Source organism: Pomacea canaliculata, linkage group LG4 (genome assembly GCF_003073045.1).
Source record: "Pomacea canaliculata isolate SZHN2017 linkage group LG4, ASM307304v1, whole genome shotgun sequence".
NCBI classification, from domain to species: domain Eukaryota; kingdom Metazoa; phylum Mollusca; class Gastropoda; order Architaenioglossa; family Ampullariidae; genus Pomacea; species Pomacea canaliculata.
In genome coordinates this window covers 27,494,998-27,514,172 of record NC_037593.1, presented here as the reverse complement: position 1 = coordinate 27,514,172, position 19,175 = coordinate 27,494,998, and the positions used below count along the sequence as shown (strand labels likewise).

Sequence of the window (19,175 nt, the reverse complement as noted above, 5' to 3'; positions counted from 1 at the left end):
GAACTAGAAGGATAGGGGGTTAGGTGTTCATTTTTTCTTTTTCTTTTTTTTTTTTTAATCTACCATGGGACCTTACGAGATGCTTGCGTTTCATACATTCACAACCTTGAATTCAGTCCGATATTAATATAATAATTATCATGCATAATAATAAGCCTGCATTGAGAAAATATTCATCTGCCTTAAGGAAAGTTTAAATATGATCAAGATAACTTTCTTTGAATAAGAATTAAATCTAATTTCTGCAGTCTTGAGCGTGATGACGGCATACTTCGATTGATTAATTTCGATGCTATTTATCGATTAGTGATCGTTTGAGTTCTCAGAACAACCTTGTCTAGATGGGATGATCTGTAAGTAAAGTGGTCTTATTAGTTTCATCGTTATCGTGAAAAGCATCGAGTTTATTATTGTATGATGTATTTCCACGGATCGTTCGGGTCACTTCGTGACGATTCTAGTTCCGGTCATATGACTTCCGCTAAGGGACGGAATTGCTATCGAAACGCATAATGGCGTCAAGGCTAACGGCTGGAATTGCTCGTCGCTTTTTCGCTGTACAAGGACCCTCTGCACAAGCTGGGGTACATGGTACGAGTTATGACGAGAAGCTAATTTTTTTTTTTAAATATGTAAGATCTTGTAGTTATTCCATGTAGATTAGAATATTCATTACTGTTTCAGTTGCAATTCGTACGCGACCAGTTTGTCCTTGGAAGGGTTTTCTACTTTATACTCAAAAACTGACAGCGATTATTGAGGAATGTGAAATTGGAATAATTGCGGATCATTACTGAATTTCTTCTTTTTACTTAAAATAATCCTGAAAAATTCATGTCTGTTTTTATTTTATTTATAAATTTGAACTATTAAACCGTGAGAAGAACAAAGCAATGGGAAATGACAATTCTGAATATCCTTTCACCATTGCCTTTTCCGTCCACAGGGCAGCCGAACGATCATATTTTATTTTCAGTTTACTCTTTTATTGTTTTGTGTTTGCATGTGCTCAGAAGGAGTGTGTTGCGAGTAAATAAATGAAAAAGTGCTTTGAACAATGCATAAATTAAAAATGTGCAGGACCAAAAATGTTCACATAAATGCCTTTAACTTTGACCCATTACAAAGGGACAAGGAATTCCAGATATGTTGGCTGAAAAAGTCTAGGTACATATGGCAGACATTTTTTTCTACTTGAACTGTTATGATTTGTCTTATCATAGTGTTATACATGAAGTAGCTCAGTATGTCCTTAGAATTCATCAGTTTATTAGCATTGTGTGAGTAGCAGAGCTTTGTGACTGAGAAATGATTTTTTATCTACAATTCGTGACCTCAGGTGTTAGAAATGTTTGCCAAATTGTTATTGTTGTATGGTGTATGTTTTACCTGACTTTACCATGCTTCTGGAAAACTGTTCTTAATTAGTTTATCATTACATGTTGCTGTCAGTGTTCTTGAAATTGAGTAGAATTCGAACCCATTTAATTTAGGGTCATTGTTCAACTAAGGCAATTAGATTCAAATTCTGAGTCTATTAAAGTTGTATATAAATCTGTCTTGAACATTGATTTTAAACTATTCCATAGTCATTAAGATGTATACAGAACAAATGATAAAATCAAGTTGCAACACTGTTAGTGCCCAAGCATAAAAATTCTGGAGCTGAAGGAATGAAGTTTAAGGATCATCTTAAACAATCAACTACTGTTTATGTGTCGAATAGGTGGAACCAAGAAATGGAAGATGATATCACTTCTCGTAGCACTTCCTGGTGTTGCTGTCGGCTACATCAATGCTTTCGTCCTACATTGTAGCCACCCTGAGCGCCCAGAGTTTGTGCCTTATCCTTATCTCCGTATGCGCACGAAGGTACGAGATACAGGTCTTGTCAACAGGCCACAGTGTCAGTCAATGGCAACACTTAAGAAGAATCAAACTAGAGAAAGTGTATAACAAACACGTGTGGGTGTTGAGAAATAATTTTAATGGATTTGAATGTTTCAGCATTTGGTTCTTGCTTGCACTGACTGGCAATTTCTTTTGTAATGCAGAAATTTCCCTGGGGTGATGGAAACCACTCTCTCTTCCACAATCCTCACCTGAACGCTCTACCCGACGGCTACGAAAATTAACACTAGATAACTGACGAATGATGAGCATAGCTGAGGCCATGTCTGCACAACAGACATGTTGGTACTAACTGTTATGAGCTAGACTAGCACAAAACTGAATAGTCAGTAAGTTTCACCTTTAATCACTTTTATTTTCCATTAAACAGATACATCTCGCAGCGATATTAAACTTTCATGCACTTATATATTTTAGTAACGTGATGTTTCAATTTCGTTTCCTTAGCTCGGGAGCAAGATGTAAAAAAAAAAAACGCCAGACTTTTGCTTATTATGCTACTATTGTAAATAAAGATTTGTCATTCGTCTCTCTCACACACATTTTATGAGACTGATGTCTCATTTTATGAGAGGATGGTTTTTCTCGTCCCTGGATTTTTGTCCTGTTGTCTTGTGCTTTTTTGTTGCGCCAAATACCTTTTACTAGCGATACTTTTATGACTGCACAAAGTCATTTTCACCTTTAAACCACATTCCACTAAAGATTTCGGCAGTCTATTTTCTGGGCTATCTCGTGCAAGGTTTTTATCCCTTCCCCCTTCTCTCTCTCTCTCTGGATTACTTGTCTCCATTCCTCTGCAATTATAACTTAACCTTTTTGCTTCTGTTCACTAGACCACGCAGTTTCCATATTTTTTCATCCTCAGGGCTTGTGCTTTGTCGCTACATTTTCCGCTACCTGTTACAACATTGGATGTGTGCGTGTACACAGTGTCACCTGCATTTTCCCCAGAAGCCTGTTTATTGTCTCTTGATCCGTGGAGTTTTCTCGAGTGCGTCGTGACAACTCATACTTCCTCGGTTCCAGAATTAGCGACCTTGTGCTCCTATTATTATTTTGTAAAGCGGTCTGAGCCTGCCTTTACGGTGGGGAAAGGCACTAAAATAAGTCAGAGCATAAAGAAGAATGAATGTATATTGAACACAAACGAGAAAATATTTCCAGCAGTGCCATTTTTATTGAACAACATACACATGAACTTAATAAAATCGGAAAATTCGAGGAGGTTTCTGTGCATCTTCGGTCCACCACTTGCAGTCTGCGACAGACGTCCTAACGGTCTGAATGCACAAAGACCCTTAGGACGCACGTCACATCAGTAACGACAGCCTGATAACAGTTTCCGGAAGTTACATCATTAATGACAGGAGTGGTGAATAGAAGGTGGAAGCAACCTTTCTCACGCCGGAAAAAAAGCTTACAAGATCCCAGGTTACAGATGTATTGTCACCATCATTACTGCCTTAATAATTCTGCGTTTCGGATTTACATGGAAATGACAATTTTAAAAGAAAATACATGTTCTTTCAATGTCTACGTTTCTTCCCAGCCTCTCTCTTGTTGGTCCGAGTGGCCACCTTTTCCTCCAGCTCAGTCAACAGATGGGCCACGTTAGCGCTTGTACTGCCGATAACGTCAGCGATGAGCTCGACCAGGTCGTTGGGCTCTACGTCAGGCATGAATCGGAGGAGAGGCACACCATGCGAGCTCACCAAAATTTTCTCGAAGTTCCAGGAAATGTCTGTGGGCGTAAGCGGCTCCCAGAACGTCTCCGTGCGAGAGTAGATTGTGTGTGTCGGAGCGGGGCATCTTTCCTAACGAAAACAAACACAAGAGGTAAAACGGTTGATATGAATACGCAACATTGACAGACAGAAGGACTGAGGGAGATAACAGATGGACACAGGTAGGAAAGAGTGTCATATCTTTATTTTTTGTTTTATTTTAAAATACCCTTCTGCATTGCATTGTGTGATTCAACGCTTTCTTTTAGGCCACGGCTTCCGAACACGATCTGTAGTGGACAGAATTGCAATAAAGGATACATTTTGCTATCTGTGCCATTGGTTCTTCTATGGGCAAAATAATTCCCTGAATCGGAGACATAGGTGTCAGGAGAGCGACACCTACATATGCAAGAAACGACGTTTACGGCGTCTATACGTCAGACGACGTTCACAACCGTAACTGCGGAGGGGATGTAAAGGTGTCACGAAGTACCTATGGAATGAGGTAATAAGGTCTCGGCGGTAGTTTTGCAACGGAAGCACGAACTTGCATCATTACCTCTCTGTGCCTTCCAGTGCTATTGCATCTTGCCTGTCTTTGGTGTAGCCTCTAAATATTCCTTGTGGATGTAGCTATACTAAACCTAGACCAAATTTTGAGGTGAATTTGTACGTCTGGTCGAGAGCAACTAAACCATCCGTCATAGGCTGTTGTGACAAGAAGAAACCAACGTTGTTATTATTATTATAGTCACCGCTCTTCTGTTAGCTAGCTGATTTAGTCATGTTGTCATGCTGAAGTTTGCTGTTACACAGCTTTTGGTCATCACACTTACCTTGAAGTAGGTGTACATTTCGAGCTCCTCTTCGCCATTGACGTCAGAGCGCATGGTGATGTCAAAGTGTGGAATGAAGCCGGAGCCAGGGCGCACGTGCTTGAGGCCGTTGAGCAGCTCCGTTTTATTGGCGGCGGGTTCCTGGTGGCCGAACTGATTACACGGAACGGCCAACACTCGGAACTCGTCTCGGGAAAATTTGCTTGTGAGTGCATTCAGCTGCAAGTACTGGTGCGTGAACCCTGCACACATGCGCATACGTCAACACACACGCACGCGCGCGCGCACACACACACACACAAGCATGCATTGAATCAATTCTAACACAATTGTAACTCCTAAGTTTTGGTTCTTGACATCCATCGGGTCATCTAAGCGTAAACAAAATTATTTTGCTCTCCAGCCGGACGGGGAGGAAAGAAAAAGGAGAGAGAAAGTACGTGTATCCACATATATGCATGCACACGATTAAATACTCAAAAACAAAATTAAAATTGCTGAGCTTGGACAATCCAGTCCAGCGTCTGACGCGCACGCCGACGGCGATAATTCTGAAGACGTCTTCACCTTTGTCGCCCAAATTTCTCTAATTCTCTACTCGTCTGCTCCTCCAATTCTTCTTGCGCTGAAAAGTACTTTTAGACAAGTTTCATCTTTTGTCAGTTGGTGTCCTGTATACGATGGAATCACACCTTGCTGGAAGGCTTCTTTGATTAAAAAAAAAAAAAATAGGGCTCACTATAATGTGGAGATAATGAAGTATTGATTAGGGATTCTGTGGGTCCCTCCCCCGACCACAAACACACACACCCAAGAAATGTCAGAATAACTGTTAAAAGTGCTTTTGTCGATTAGTCTTTACTTCCCCCAACCCGATCGACTATCTGTCAGCACGAAATAGTTATAATTCTTAAAGCCTGAGGGTAATGCATAAAGCCGAAGAGGCGAGAGTGAGAGTAACTAATAGTAGGTATTCGAGCTAATCTTGAATCAATATTAAGCGCAAAGCACACAAACAGATAGGTTTTTCCCCATCCCGTTTTCAGTTGCTGTTAACTTATTTTTGTCACTCTTGGATGCCAGCGCTCGAGGTTGTCATGAGGCAGAAAATTACTATCTGGACTGATGGAGGTAATTGTCTGGTGGTTGGGGTGGTCTCTGCAAAGCCTTAATGATGGACTCTCTTAATAGAGACTGACCTTGTTTTCGTCCTGCCTGTCCTCAGCCCCAAGTTTTGCCCTTCTGTAAGCCGGCTCACTGTCTTCAATACACAGTGTGAGGGTATCCACTACAGTCCCGTTCTTAGGCAATTAATATTTTGCAGTGCTGCTGTCAGTCAGCTTATGTATTTGGTTATTGTTGGGAGTTTGCAGCATAGACAGGGCATCTGTTAGGAACACCACCTATGAGTCTGAAGCTGCTTTGCTGCTGTTACTGTTGGCTGCACAGATCAGGGCTTCAATTTCGCCTCTGAAGTTGGTGCAAAGACAGCATGTTGGTATGGTTACTGTCTGCCTGTGTCCATCAGGGTACTGGATGTATACCCCAGCTCTTTATTTCGGATGGCGTTTGTCGCTGACCCATCAGGGTAAGCCCGTATCCAAGTTTCTTGAGGGAACTTTTCTTTTGGTATGGCAAGCGCTAGGGTCTTCTTGATTGCATCACTGCGTTCGTCCTTTTCACACTGCGTTCAAACTTTTCACATCCGATTTTAGCGGACATTTTGAATCGAAAGTCGCCAGGTATCAAAGTAAAGCTTATTCTTTCTCCTAAAGGAGCTAGAATAAGCTTCAATTAATAAACTTTAGCAAGCTTTACTCTCACGCGTGGGAATCAAACACGAAATTGGAATAATGCCTGACTACACGCATGGCCAACTTCTGATGCCGCGGGTCGAAACTCGCTTTGGTAGTGTACTTCCAAGCCGCTTTGTGATATTTGCTGTGCATCTAACCATAAAATAAACCACGCCTTTTGACATGAAAAACAGAACAAATACTAGTTTTAGTTTCAATATTGATGTTTAAAATGCAAGAACAAAATTGTATGTGTTGAAAAGTTAGGAAATTTTCACAAGAGTGTGTCACAACAACAGCTTGCTCAGTTAGAAGTGCCTATAAACAGTTGACTGTTTATGCAGCACCCAGATCGGGTATTCTGCTAGCGTGCATAAACAATCTGAAGAATTGATTTTTACCTCGCACATAAACTAAGACGTATTTCGGAGCAGGATGTGTGGTCTGTCACGTGGTGGTTAGGGTGGTGTCCCTAACAGGCTTGAGGGAGGCAGCAAGATCCAATCCTTCCACTATCAACGACAGTTCAAATGGATTTTAGTCTTTCCTTTGTTTGTCATTTATTTGCTGACATATATTGGACTGTGTCCATATGTATGTTTTGCACATTTTTTTTAAGCTTTACTCTTGTAAAATATATTGAGCTACATTTATCTGATAAGTCTGGAAATGTACTATATATATATATTCTCTTGATTACTATTAATAATAATCGAAAAATAAGGACCATTCACTTTAGTGTATCACAGCCCCGGAGATAACTTCTGCAAAAATAATGTTGATCTCAGTGCATGATGTCCTCAAAACATGTTTTTATTTCCACAGACTCTACATGTAACACTAGACAGCGATACGTTTGCCTGTGCCTGGAATTTATGCAGTGTATCTGACTTTTCTTATCTCTTCCTTCCCCTCCAGGAAGAAACAATAGCAACTTGGCGGTTGGCTCGTTTTGTTTGGTTTTGAATGCACTGTTGGAAAGTAATTCTGAAGGAGTGTACAAGAAACTACCAAGTTTTCAATAACGCATTGCAAGCTGAATAAACTATTCTCTGTACTAAAGAACAGGAATTCTACGAACATTAATTATAACAGCCCCAACGTTTTGAATGATCATGCAAAGAGCATGACGTGCGCGCGCGAGCGTACACACACACACAGTGTTTGGCCACAACAGACCCTCAAAAGGAAACTAAAAGAAAAGTCAAAAAAAAAAAAAAACCAACAACAACAACCAACACCTGCTTTGTATTATCGTACCCCTTAGGTGCGATTGTTTCAGTGTGTTGATTGATACACGTATTTCGCGGGTCTGCTGGGCTCGGGACACAGATGATCAGAACTGTGAAAAAGAGAGGGAGATATGATCAGAGGCTGTTAACAGCAAAGCTCATTACACCCTGACAGCCCCATCGTTTCCATAAGCAGTTCATGTACTAGAATGTTAAATGACTAGTCGGTTGCAAATCTCTTTTAGAGAATGGGTAAATCTTAGAGCAAGACACTTTCTCGCATCTCGAGAACGGAAAGGAGTATTTATCCTGATTTCTGGAAACAGTACTTTGCAGTAAACTTGACGCAATCAGATAGGGTAAAAATCCAACCCTACTAGTACTTTAACCACTGCCTCCTGCCCCCCACTCTCTCTCTCTGTATCAATAAAGTGTGCGAAGTATTTTTCGGATGTCGAATGACAGGCAAGCAGGGCTCCAGGTGCCAGCAATATTTCGCACTCACTGAGTATTCTGTGTCCAAAATCCAAATCCTCCACTTTGCCTGCCACCAGGACGCGTGCAAAAGAAACCACGCAGTCACATTCTATTTAAAGGTGAAGGTCGCGTAATCATCTGTAATATCAACTGCCTGCTCCACATGTCATTATGTTGACAGGCACTGCCGCACGTTTCTGATCGAAAATATTGTTAGTGAATTTTTCTTCCGGGAACGTATTGACTGCTCGTACCGCAAAAGCGAGGCCCTACCAATGTTGACTGGGCCGGCAGGAATTCTCTGAAATAATCCTATATAATGCTAACATATCACATAAACGGCATCTTAGCTCTCAATACGTTTAGTCGTTGGTTTGGCTGCAATGCTGCAGGAAAGCTTAGTGCAGCCCCATTTGGACAAGTATTCCGTCTGTAGCATCCGCAGGATTCAAAATGGCCCAGTAACAAATGTTGGCAGCGAAGACAAAAAGAGTACAGACTGCAGATCATGACTATAAACTATCTCACGCTCCGTTCTGATACAGTTACTCAAGGATACGAAAAAGCACAGGAAAGATATGTCAAGTTGCCGATGTTTTTCTTATTCTAACACTATCTACATTCAAACGATAGATTACGCAACACTTTTCCTGTAAAATCTTATATTTCTACCCCGATAAAATCCGACAGGGATTTCTCATTTCCGATCTCCATTAAAAAAAAAAATACGGACAACAGCTAAAAATGAACTGCCAACCCACATTAGGATATAACTCGTGGAACAGAAGATGACGTAAGTGTCAATTAGAACAATAAAAAAAAAATGCGATACTTCATAAGCGTAAAAATAAATGATCGATTCTTTGTCATTTCCAGCGCCAATCTCCTTCTGACTAAGAACAGTCAGTTCTCTGTCATCATTTTTAATATAGAGAAACGTGCGTTAAATAATCCTCTCATTACCTCAATCTTCGCAATGGAATAACATTTTTGTACACTGTAAGCATGGAGCCAGATGATGAATGTGTACGCATCCGTAAATTCAAGCCTGACTTTATTTAATCTCAAGATCTATTTGCCGACTAAAATGAAACTTATTACTTTGTTGCGACTTTCGATAGATTGAATTTGCATTCTACATCATTCTGTGCCTGGTGCTTGGTCTTACCTCAGAAAGTGGCCACGTTCACAATAAGAGCAACTTTTGAGGAAATGTATGAACCCAGCGAATCCCGCGGCTTCGATAGTTTTTCATCGTCATCTACTAGGCGAGGGATTCTGAAGTTGTAGATGTTCTTGCTGTTTGTCTGATCGCATATGGTGTAGAATTCTCCTGCCCAAGCGGTGCACGCCAAACACCATAGAAGCAAGGCATCGAGATGTGTTCCCGCCATGGTGGCGGTGTGTCGAATGAGAAGTAACGACAGCAGTGCCACTTCGCGTCGTCTGCTTGTTAGTGCGCAATCTTCGGTGATTACCACGCGCTGTTGAATATGCAAATAAGGCCGTGCACACTGCGAACTCGAAGGATAGGGGGTTAGGTGTTCGGGGTTGTTGTTTTTTTTTTATCTACCAGCGGACTTCACGTAATGCTTGCATTTAGTACATTCACAGCCTTGAATTTAGTCCCATATTGATATAGTAATAACCCTGCATTGAAAAAATATCCATCTGCCTTAAGGAAAGTTTAAATATGATCAAGATAACTTTTCTTTGAAGAAGAATTAAATCTGATTTCTGCAGTCTTGAACGTGATCGTTGACACTGCATGAACGCATACTTCGATTTATTAATTTCGATGCTATTTATCGATTAGTGATCGTTTGAGTTCTCAGAACAACCTTGTCTAGATGAGATGCTCTGTAAGTAAAGTGGTCTTATAAGTCTCATCGTTATCGTGAAACGCATAGAGTTTAATATTCTATGACGTACGTAAACGGTTTGTTCGGGTTACTTCGTGACGATTCTAGTTCCGGTCATATGATTTCCGCTAAGGGACGGAATCGCTATCGGTACGCATAATGGCGTCAAGACTCGCGACTGGAATTGCTCGTCGCTTTTTCGCTGTACACGGACCCTCTGCAACAGCTGGGGAACATGGTACGAGTTATGACGAGAAGCTAATTGTGTTGTTTTTTTTAAATATATAAGAACGTGTAGTTATTCCATGTAGATTCGAATATCCGTGACTGTTTCAGTTGCAATTCGTACGTGACCAGTTTGTCCTTGGCGTGGTTTTCTACTTGATAATCAAAGTGACTTAGTGATTATTGAGGAATGTGAAGTTACAATAATTGCGGATCATTACTGAATATCTTCGTTTTACTTAAAATAATTCTGAAAAATTCATGTCAGGCTTTATTTTATTTATGAATGTGAAGTGTTATGAGAAGAACAACACAATGGGAAAAGACAACTCTGAATATCCTTTCACCATTGCCTTTTCCGTCCACAGGGCAGCGAATGATCATATCTTATTTTCAGTTTACTCTTTTATTGTTTTGTGTTTGCATGCGAGAGACGAAGAGAATTTTTTTTAATAGGAAGAAGGGGGAAAAGAGTTTGTAAAACAGAACCTTATTTAAAACTGAGAACTAGATAGTTGCGTGAAAGATCGTTTTAAAGCGACGATTGATGTTAAATTATTGTGTAAATGATTGCAAACAATTCCTGTAATTTATAGTTGCATAAAGTCTTGTTAATTTTACGCTTTTAAAACATATCAACAGGCACAGTCAGTCATCCTAATGACAGAAATGTCATGCCTATCAGTCAACAGAATATTGTGTTCAAACTCACATTCCTATTAATGTGTTAAAACAAAAACAGTAACAACTTCTTTCTTAAAGTAATTGTTTTTGTTAAACGTATACCATCTGGAGAGATACAATAGATACAAGAAATGACATCAACAGATGTGATTTATTACAGAAGCCATACTTTGTTGAAGATGGAACTCCAGCAAAAATATCTCGTATCACTAATGTTATTAAACTGCTGTTGTTATGAAGCTATATACAATTACTGTTGGTAAGGTAAATGGTACTATCAAAGATGGTAACTTCTGTCTACATCTGTCGCCTTTTCCAGGCATTTCCTTCCTCTCACCATTTCATGTGCTCAGAAGGAGTGTGTTGCGAGTAAATAAATGAAAAAGTGCTTTGAACAATTTATAAATAAAAAATATGAACAATTAAAAATGTTGACATAAATGCCTTAAACTTTGACCCATTACAAAGGGACAAGGAATTCCAGATATGTTGGCTGAAAAAGACTAGGTACATATGGTAGACATTTTTTCTACATGCACTGTTATGATCGTCTTATTGACAGTGTTATAAATACAGTAGCTCAGTATGTCCTTATAAGTCAGCAGTTTATTAGCATTGTGTGAGTAGCAGAGCTTTGTGACTGTTTGAGAAATGATTTTTTTTTATCTACAATTGGTGACTGTAGGTGTTAGAGATGTTTGGTTGATTTTTGCCAAATTCTCATTGTTGTATGGTGTGTGTTTTACCTGACTTTACCATGCTTCTGGAAAACTGTTTTTAATTAGATTTATCATTGCATGTTGCTTTCAGTGTTCTTGAAATTTAGTAGATTTCGCATCTATTTAATTTAGGGTCATTCTTCAACTAAGGCAATTAGCTTCAAATTCTGAGTCTATTAAAGTTGTAGTATATAAATCTGTCTTGAACATTGATTTTAAACTATTCCATAGTCATTATGATGTATACCAGGGATGGAGAACCTTTTTCAGTCCGAGTGCCAATTATTTCAATTTCAAAGCAATAAAAATTGCTGCGTGCTAAGTCGGTCTACTTAATGACGCCGCTATAGAAACGAAGTGCTACAGCCAGTAACCAGTAAGTTTGCTGCGCGGAAAAAATAAAGCTGTTTAGTATAAAATTATAAATTATAAAATAATGATTTGTCTTGTTCAAAATTTATTATGCGCTATGGCGCTTAATAAAAGTAATATGAAAAAATTATGTGGAATATGATCCAACATCACTTCTTTAATATTATTTACAGTTTTCTGAAAAAAATTGAAGGCTATTACGATAATTTGAAATTTTAAAAAATCCGTCAGCGTCGTCGCATGCCGCACAAAATCGTTTCCAGGGTTCCCAGGGACAGGGATGGTGCCAAGTAAGGACCTTATAAGGACCTTTCATGCATTCGTAAGGACCTAAGTGACAGTCATCAATGCTTAAGTTTTTCTCTTGTGTGGTCGGAAAGATGTATTATTTATGAATCTGTGGTCTTCTCTATGTTCTCAAATACATGTATTTCTAGTAATAAATAATCAAAGAGTTAATTTTGATGCCTGTCTGCCATATTTAGATTAGATAACTTAAAAAGTGTCCTTAGCGCGCTGATAACATACACCGTTAATGTTCCAAGTTTTCTAGAAATCTCAGTAATAATAATTGCAAAACCTGAAAGCCATTCTTTGGTGTAATACAAAAGTCAGTTCATGTCTCTCTCTCGCACACACACTCTAGAGGGAAGAGAGAGAAATAGAGCTATGCACAGTAGTACTAGAAGATCAAGGTTCAAGAAAGAGTAAGTTTCTAAAGACCTTTTGAAAAAAAGAGTGTTTTTTTGCGAATACGGAAGGGCAACTAGTGTTGTACAGATGTGTAGACCAAACATGCGGCGAAAAATTGTCGGTATTTTGCGCCAAAGTCGACTCCGAAAATAAATTTGTGGTAATATTTTATCGATATAAGGACTTGTAAGGGTCACAGAGAAAATGTAAGGACCTGTGTGAGAATTTGTAAGGACCACATGGCAAATATAAGGACTTATAAGGCCTTACGGCAAAAATTCAATATGTAAGGACTTATAAGGACCTTGTAAGGACCTGGGAACCCTGGTTTCGCGTGCCACCTTGGGCACGCATGCCATAGGTTCGCCATCCCTGATGTATACAGAACAAATGATGAAATCAAGTTGCAACACTGTTAGTGCCCAAACATAAAAATTCTGGAGTTGAAGGAATGAAGTTTAAGGATCATCTTAAACAATCAACTGCTGTCTATGTGTCGAATAGGTGGAACCAAGAGATGGAAGATGTTAACGTTTCTTGTAGCACTTCCTGGTGTTGCTGTCTGCTACATCAATGCTTTCGTCCTACATGGTAGCCACCCTGAGCGCCCAGAGTTTGTGCCTTATCCTCATCTCCGTTTACGCACGAAGGTAGGAGATACTGGTCTTGTCAACATAAACAGAAATGTATTCGAAAAGCGTACTGACAGTGCTTATCTTTCTGTATTTCTTGAAATGTGTGGTCAAATACAAAACATGGCACATTCATCTTTTTGTTTTACTAGATTTGGTGAAGGCTTTTAGGGGCATTTAAATCTAGGAGTTTTTGCTTTAGGCCACAATGTTTTCTTCAGTCAATGGCAACACTTAAGAAGAATCATACTAGAGAAAGTGTATAACAAACAAGCGTGGGTGTTGAGAAATAATGTTAATGGATTTGGATATTTCAGCATTTGTTTCTTGCTTGCACTGACTGGCAATTTCTTTTGTAATGCAGAAATTTCCCTGGGGTGATGGAAACCACTCTCTCTTCCACAATCCTCACCTGAATGCTCTACCCGACGGCTACGAAGATGAACACGAGCACGAGATAACTGACGACGAATGATGAGCATAGCTGAGACCATGTCTGCACAACAGACATGCTGTCATGATTCATAGTTGGACAGTTATGATTTTGTGAACTTGTAATAAATACCAATAAACCGTTTCCTCATCTTTTTGAATGTTATACATCTTTCATGGGACACCATCCAAGAGTTTTCCAGCATATCCTAAATGTTTTGCCTGATTGCAGATGCATACACAATGATATATCTACCAAATAATATTTCTTGAAAGCACTGCTTTTGATATATAAACTGCTGAGGGATTTTGTTTTTGAAAAATTTGCATTTTCAAAATCTTCAGTTCTATCCAACATGAAGATAAAAAAGCATGAAAGTAACTTGTCACCCACCCCACCCTAGCTGAAACACTTGACTCCATAAATCAGCACCCTATCCTGTTTAAAAAAAAAAAAATTAAACTTTACAGGTGAGAGCTAGACTAGTACGACACTGAATAGTCAATAAGTTTCACCTTTAATCACTTTTATTTTCCATTGAGCAGATACATCATCTCTCAGCAATATGAAACTTTCATTCACAATATCTACAAATGCTATCAGAATAACAAAAGAAAAATGTATTTCTTTGAGGAAAGAAAAGCTTTGTGAAAAGCACTTCTACAAACCATTAACTGAGCAGTTATACCGCGTGAAACCATCAAGTCTCAAACCTATTGTATGTGTTACAATTTGTGGTATTCAACATGCAATACGCATCCAGTTCAGATATTTAAAATGCTACATGCAGAACCAGTTGAGCAGCCACATAATAGCTCTGCTAACAAAAAATCACATATGACTATTGGTCTTTTCAAAGTACTGATGAATTTTTCTGATACTTATGATGGCAACCAGTTCTGGCAGACTATCTTGGTCTCATAATTTTCTACTCCTGACATTTCGTTACACATCTTTGAAAGTCTGGTATAAAATCTTTCACAAGCAACCCTTGTGGGGAACACCACACCAAGATAAAAAATAAGGACAATCCTACCAACAATGATCACTGCTTAATGAGTAAATAAAAATGTGCTACAGACTGTAAACATTTAACTTTAAAAAAAAAAAAAAAAGAGGGTGGGAGTAAAATAGTGCTTCTTGATGCTGCTTGCCACTTGCACTTTGTGGCCACTGTGACACAAAACCACCAACACCACCTGGGCAACCCTAAATGGCCACCCTACACAAAAGAAACATCAACACTTGTGCAACCTTTCAAAATTTAGGTTTCTGCAGTCACTTTTTTCTTAAAACCTCGAGTCTATTAAATAGTTTTATGTAAACAGATTTTCATTCTGTATCCTATGCTCACTATGTTATGGGTCATTTATTGGCATTTTGAAAATGCCTTTGGTAAACAGCGTCAGCATTCAGAAGCTATTCTGAAGAATACCTGATGCTCTGCTGCACTGGAATGCAGTCGTCATCATTATTGTTGTTCAAGCATGCTTGCTTTCTGGTAGAAGCTTTCATGGAATTACAGTTTACAGTGCTGCTGCATAAGCAACAACCAAGAGCAAGCATTTCAGAGATGGAGGGTGGCTCTAGACCATAGGCATAGAAGAAACAGGAGCCCCCTGCACATTCTGTAGACGCTGAAGAGCAGCATGTTCAACCCATGCATCTGAATTTTTGTTTACATACCCTCACATCAGTGTTTTGGAGGGTTACGAGAGCGCATGGCATAAGGAGCTTTCTGCAGCTGCTGCTGTTGCTGAGCTGTGAGCTGCTGCGATGGTGTCTGGGTGACAACTGTGGCAACAGGACCTGGTGAAGACACAGCCTGCGCAGTCATAACAGGTGTTGTCAACTGCTGTTGTGGCTGCACTATGCTTGATGCTGTCTGCTGAGTCTGTGGTAAGGTCACCGACGAAACCACCACTGTGGCCGAAGGAGAGATGGTTGCAGTGTTGGCACTGATGACTCTGTGCTGACCTGGTGTAAGTACTGTCTGCTGCTGGGACAGCTGAGCAGATGTCAGCTGCAGAGGTTGTGTGACAAGGCTCTGTGAGATGGTGGCTATCTTAGAAGATGAAGATGACTGTTGTTGTGATGCATCCATTGTTGATAAAGCTGCTGTTTTCACCACTGCAGTTTGAGACACTGGTACCACACCAGCCATATTGATGGTGGCAACAGTGGGAGCATGGTGGACATTTGGGTTGGTGCCAGATGAACTGGGTGTAGCTGGTGCTACCTGCACAACAATAAAAATCCTCTAAAGTAACAGACTTTTTGAATTTAGAAAGAACCCTCTCAAGGTATTTTAATATCTTTAAATGCTTTGTAATTTATTTGGGGTTTTTTTGTTTTGAAACCTACATAAAAAGTATACATTGAGGAAAAAATGCATAAAAGGCGCATATAAAAATGACTTTAATCCATGGGCTGGTTAAATTTTATCAGAAAACCAACCTTGTATTTTATCGGTTGTAGATAATATTTAAAATATATTTGGCACTAAAATTTGTTAAGACACTCCTGATGAAAAAAAAAAATCTCACATGAAGGCATCATAGAGAGATATTGTTAACATGCCCTTACCTGTGTCACGGTGATGGGTGTCCCAGTTGCAGCAGACAAGGTCTGGATGTGAGATGTGTGAGGCACTGTAGTTAGCGATACCTTGGCAACCACTGGTGCTAGAGTCTGGCCCTGTGCACCAGCAGTGATGATGGTTGGCTGAGACGTGTGTGCTGAGATGATCTGTTGTTGCTGTTGCTGCTGCTGCTTAACTATCTGGTGTATTATCTGCTCTGTAGCTGCTGCCGTCAATGTATTCAGTTTTCCCTGAGGGGGCAGCAGGAGGGGTATTTGGGCTCGAGTCTGGCCCGTGAGAGCTGCCAGAGAGGTTACTATGAGAGGACAATGTTTTGGGTCATCACTCAGCATTTTATGTTTGAAACCATGAAAAATAAGCCAAGTTACAGATGAACTTGGGTTTAAAAAAAGTACTTCTTGGTGAAATCTGAAGTTATAACTACCACAAAAACATGAAAAATGTTTTGGTGAAAGTATAACCGTCATTTTTAACCACCAGCTTAAAGGAGAATTTTTTAATTAAGACATTACCATAAACTTGAGAAAATAACTCCCTTTCAAGCACATTTACATGTGTACGGAATGAGGTCAGATAAAGATTTTTTTTAAAATAAAAACATGCTCATGTCAATTAAGTTTGCAGTTAGCTCTACCCTGGCAACATATTCATATCCATGTCCTGCAATAGTATTAACATTTTGATGTACTGATGCTTAAAGGATTACACTTTGATTTAATGCTACCAACATAATTTAAACCACATAAACATTCTGCTCACAAAAGACATAAACAGAGATCTCGCCATGTTCAACCCAGTTTTATCCTTTATGCTCCTTCACTTTCTCACCTGTCACTTTCTGGTGTTGCTGAACAGGTACACCTTTCCGCTGGTGTAGAAGCTGCATGCGCTGCAACTGATTAACAGTCACGCTGCGTGGCGCTGTGTGACCAAAAAACTGTATTTTACTTGTCTGATCAATTTCTGAACTGGGTGAGGTTTGCATTTCTTGGAACCTTTTTTTTTTCTTTATTTAAGACAGACTTCAACAACCAAGCAACACTTCTGTCTTTATTTTTACTTTTCAGGTGTTTTATATATTTGTTCACTTTATCTTTTTCTTCTTTTTTTATTTTTTTGTTTTTTGCTGCGCAATGAGCATTCTTCTGAATGGATACCTGCGCATTACAAATAGACATCATCATCATCCTTGCCTTAACTAGGACAGAACATAAATGACTCAACTCGTTGAGATAAAAAAAATATCTCTGACAAGTTTACATAATAATGTGTGCACCCACACCTAAGGAAATTTTTTAAAAACTCACACAGGCCAGTCTTTTGTTGACTCTGTCCCATGCTCACGTTGATGCTGACTGGGATGGGTACAGGGGAAGTGCCTGCCGGAGCAGAAACTGACTTCACAACGGCAACAGGTGGGGTGCCTCCAGGCTGTCCAACTGCCTGTACCTGGCTCTGTAGGATCTGGTTAACATAAGCTATAAATTAATACATGCAGATAGATGCAATTTTTGTGAAATTTTTTTTATAGTATCCAGACTTGTCTCCCTCTTTTCTGCTGAAAACAAAACGAATAGAAACAAAAAATACCTGCTGCCCGCCCTGTAGATGCTTTTGTTGAAGCCGAGGCTTATGCACATCTTCTGCTCCCTTAGCTGGCATACGAAGGAGACCTTGTTTCTGAGTCTTACAAACAAAGGGCAAAAGCACATCAACACAGCCTAACAAAGTTACTATCACACTATACGCATATTGTACAGCTGTCATTACTATATATTACTATATTCACCCTGGTGAATATATTACAGAGATGCAGCCTCAGTCTGCATTCCTAGCGACCAGTGTTATGAGGAAGATTGTGCTACCTGACCATTTACAGACTTTTTTCTATATTTTTACCCCTATTCTCTTTTTAAGAAAAACAGCAGAAATTCTAAATTCTTTCTATGTCCCTAAAATTAGTGTTAAATTAATAAACAGATAAAAGGACACCATCTACTAAGCCAATGTATTTGTTAGACTTTCTTATGCATATATTGCTGCTGTCATGAGATGAAAACTGCCCCTACATGTCCTCATTGTACATTTATGTGCCATTGAAAAGAGGGCAAAGTTTGGTGGCTGGGGTGGACAAACTCTAATGAGTTTGCACAAAATGGTTTTTGTCATGCATGTTTGTTCGTCTGGACAGATACATGTGAAGGATATTACATGCATCTAGAGTGTGAATGAAGGCCCCTCTCAACTGGTAGCACAATCTTCCTCATAACACTGGTCGCTAGAAATGCTGACTGAGGCTGCATCTCTGTAATGTATTCACCAGGGTAGATGAGCTATAGTAATGACAGCTATACGATATGCGTATAGTGTGATTGTCTGGAGAGATACATGTGAAGGATATTACATGCACCTAGAGTGTGAATGAAGACTCTCAACCGGTACAGGTGAAGAAACAGGTATATGTGAAAAAAGACACCTCTCAACAGGTACAGATCAATGTAATTAAAGTGTGAATGAAGACACCTCTTAACATGTACAGGTCAATGATATGCATTATGTCCAATCTCCCATCTGGTAAGACAACATGAAGACAAGTTAAAAACAAATAACTTCAAAATATACACACAGTAAAACTGAGTTTCTGAGCACGAATCTGCTGAGCTTGGGTTGCAGCAACAGGGTTCTGAGAACGCATGATAGGGTGCAGCAAGTTAATTTGTTGTGGTGTGAAGCCCTTTGCTACCAGCTGCTGGTGTACTGTGAGCAACAAAGATTAAAAAAAGAAAAGAAATTTTTAGTATATCAACCCTTATAAATGCTTGCTTTCCCAAGTAAGAAGATTTGATATCAATCACTTACTAACCCGTACCCTGACTAACAAAACAAGGTTTATTTTGTATACAGATGCAAACATAATCCTCCTCCTTTAATAACAAATGACATATATAGATCTACCCAGAACTATCTTACC

General features: G+C 39.4%; 4 protein-coding genes across 7 annotated transcripts in view; 2 read left to right on the top strand and 2 right to left on the bottom strand.

The window, feature by feature from the left end:
• Nucleotides 1–452: 452 nt before the first annotated feature.
• LOC112561182 (cytochrome c oxidase subunit 6A, mitochondrial-like) lies at nt 453–2,451 on the top strand. Its single transcript, XM_025233495.1, has 3 exons — nt 453–591; nt 1,727–1,872; nt 2,055–2,451. Exons 1-3 carry the CDS (start codon nt 513–515, stop codon nt 2,133–2,135), a joined length of 306 nt encoding a protein of 101 aa, XP_025089280.1. The 5' UTR covers nt 453–512; the 3' UTR covers nt 2,136–2,451.
• A 618-nt stretch (nt 2,452–3,069) lies between these two features.
• Nucleotides 3,070–9,461, bottom strand: LOC112561172 (epididymal secretory glutathione peroxidase-like). Its single transcript, XM_025233485.1, has 3 exons — nt 9,151–9,461; nt 4,478–4,719; nt 3,070–3,728 (listed from the first exon to the last, which is right to left on the bottom strand). The coding sequence occupies exons 1-3, from the start codon at nt 9,374–9,376 to the stop codon at nt 3,441–3,443; spliced, it is 756 nt and encodes a 251-aa protein (XP_025089270.1). The 5' UTR covers nt 9,377–9,461; the 3' UTR covers nt 3,070–3,440.
• A 468-nt stretch (nt 9,462–9,929) lies between these two features.
• Nucleotides 9,930–13,756, top strand: LOC112561181 (cytochrome c oxidase subunit 6A2, mitochondrial-like). Its single transcript, XM_025233494.1, has 3 exons — nt 9,930–10,082; nt 13,042–13,187; nt 13,534–13,756. Exons 1-3 carry the CDS (start codon nt 10,004–10,006, stop codon nt 13,642–13,644), a joined length of 336 nt encoding a protein of 111 aa, XP_025089279.1. The 5' UTR covers nt 9,930–10,003; the 3' UTR covers nt 13,645–13,756.
• Nucleotides 13,757–14,111: 355 nt separating this feature from the next.
• Nucleotides 14,112–19,175, bottom strand: part of LOC112561147 (helicase domino-like) — a 64,023-nt gene continuing 58,959 nt past the window's right edge. For 3 of the 4 annotated variants that reach the window (XM_025233436.1, XM_025233437.1, XM_025233440.1), the window contains exons 48-53: nt 18,831–18,961; nt 17,795–17,890; nt 17,512–17,668; nt 17,033–17,125; nt 16,189–16,499; nt 14,112–15,841 (exon numbers count right to left, since the gene is read on the bottom strand). In XM_025233436.1, the coding sequence (XP_025089221.1) occupies nt 15,296–15,841; nt 16,189–16,499; nt 17,033–17,125; nt 17,512–17,668; nt 17,795–17,890; nt 18,831–18,961 (1,334 nt within the window). In that variant the 3' untranslated portion in view covers nt 14,112–15,295. The remainder of the gene's footprint in view (nt 15,842–16,188; nt 16,500–17,032; nt 17,126–17,511; nt 17,669–17,794; nt 17,891–18,830; nt 18,962–19,175) is intronic. The other variant, XM_025233438.1, reaches the window with a different exon arrangement.

What these genes read in the sequence shown, in the direction of transcription:
- LOC112561182 (XM_025233495.1), top strand. Translation starts at nt 513, where the DNA reads ATGGCGTCAAGGCTAACGGCTGGAATTGCTCGTCGCTTTTTCGCTGTA. An exon ending in TGCACAAGCTGGGGTACATG is followed by an intron (nt 592 to 1,726) that starts GTACGAGTTATG and finishes TGTGTCGAATAG; the next exon opens with GTGGAACCAAGAAATGGAAG. An exon ending in ATCTCCGTATGCGCACGAAG is followed by an intron (nt 1,873 to 2,054) that starts GTACGAGATACA and finishes TTTGTAATGCAG; the next exon opens with AAATTTCCCTGGGGTGATGG.
- LOC112561181 (XM_025233494.1), top strand. Translation starts at nt 10,004, where the DNA reads ATGGCGTCAAGACTCGCGACTGGAATTGCTCGTCGCTTTTTCGCTGTA. An exon ending in TGCAACAGCTGGGGAACATG is followed by an intron (nt 10,083 to 13,041) that starts GTACGAGTTATG and finishes TGTGTCGAATAG; the next exon opens with GTGGAACCAAGAGATGGAAG. An exon ending in ATCTCCGTTTACGCACGAAG is followed by an intron (nt 13,188 to 13,533) that starts GTAGGAGATACT and finishes TTTGTAATGCAG; the next exon opens with AAATTTCCCTGGGGTGATGG.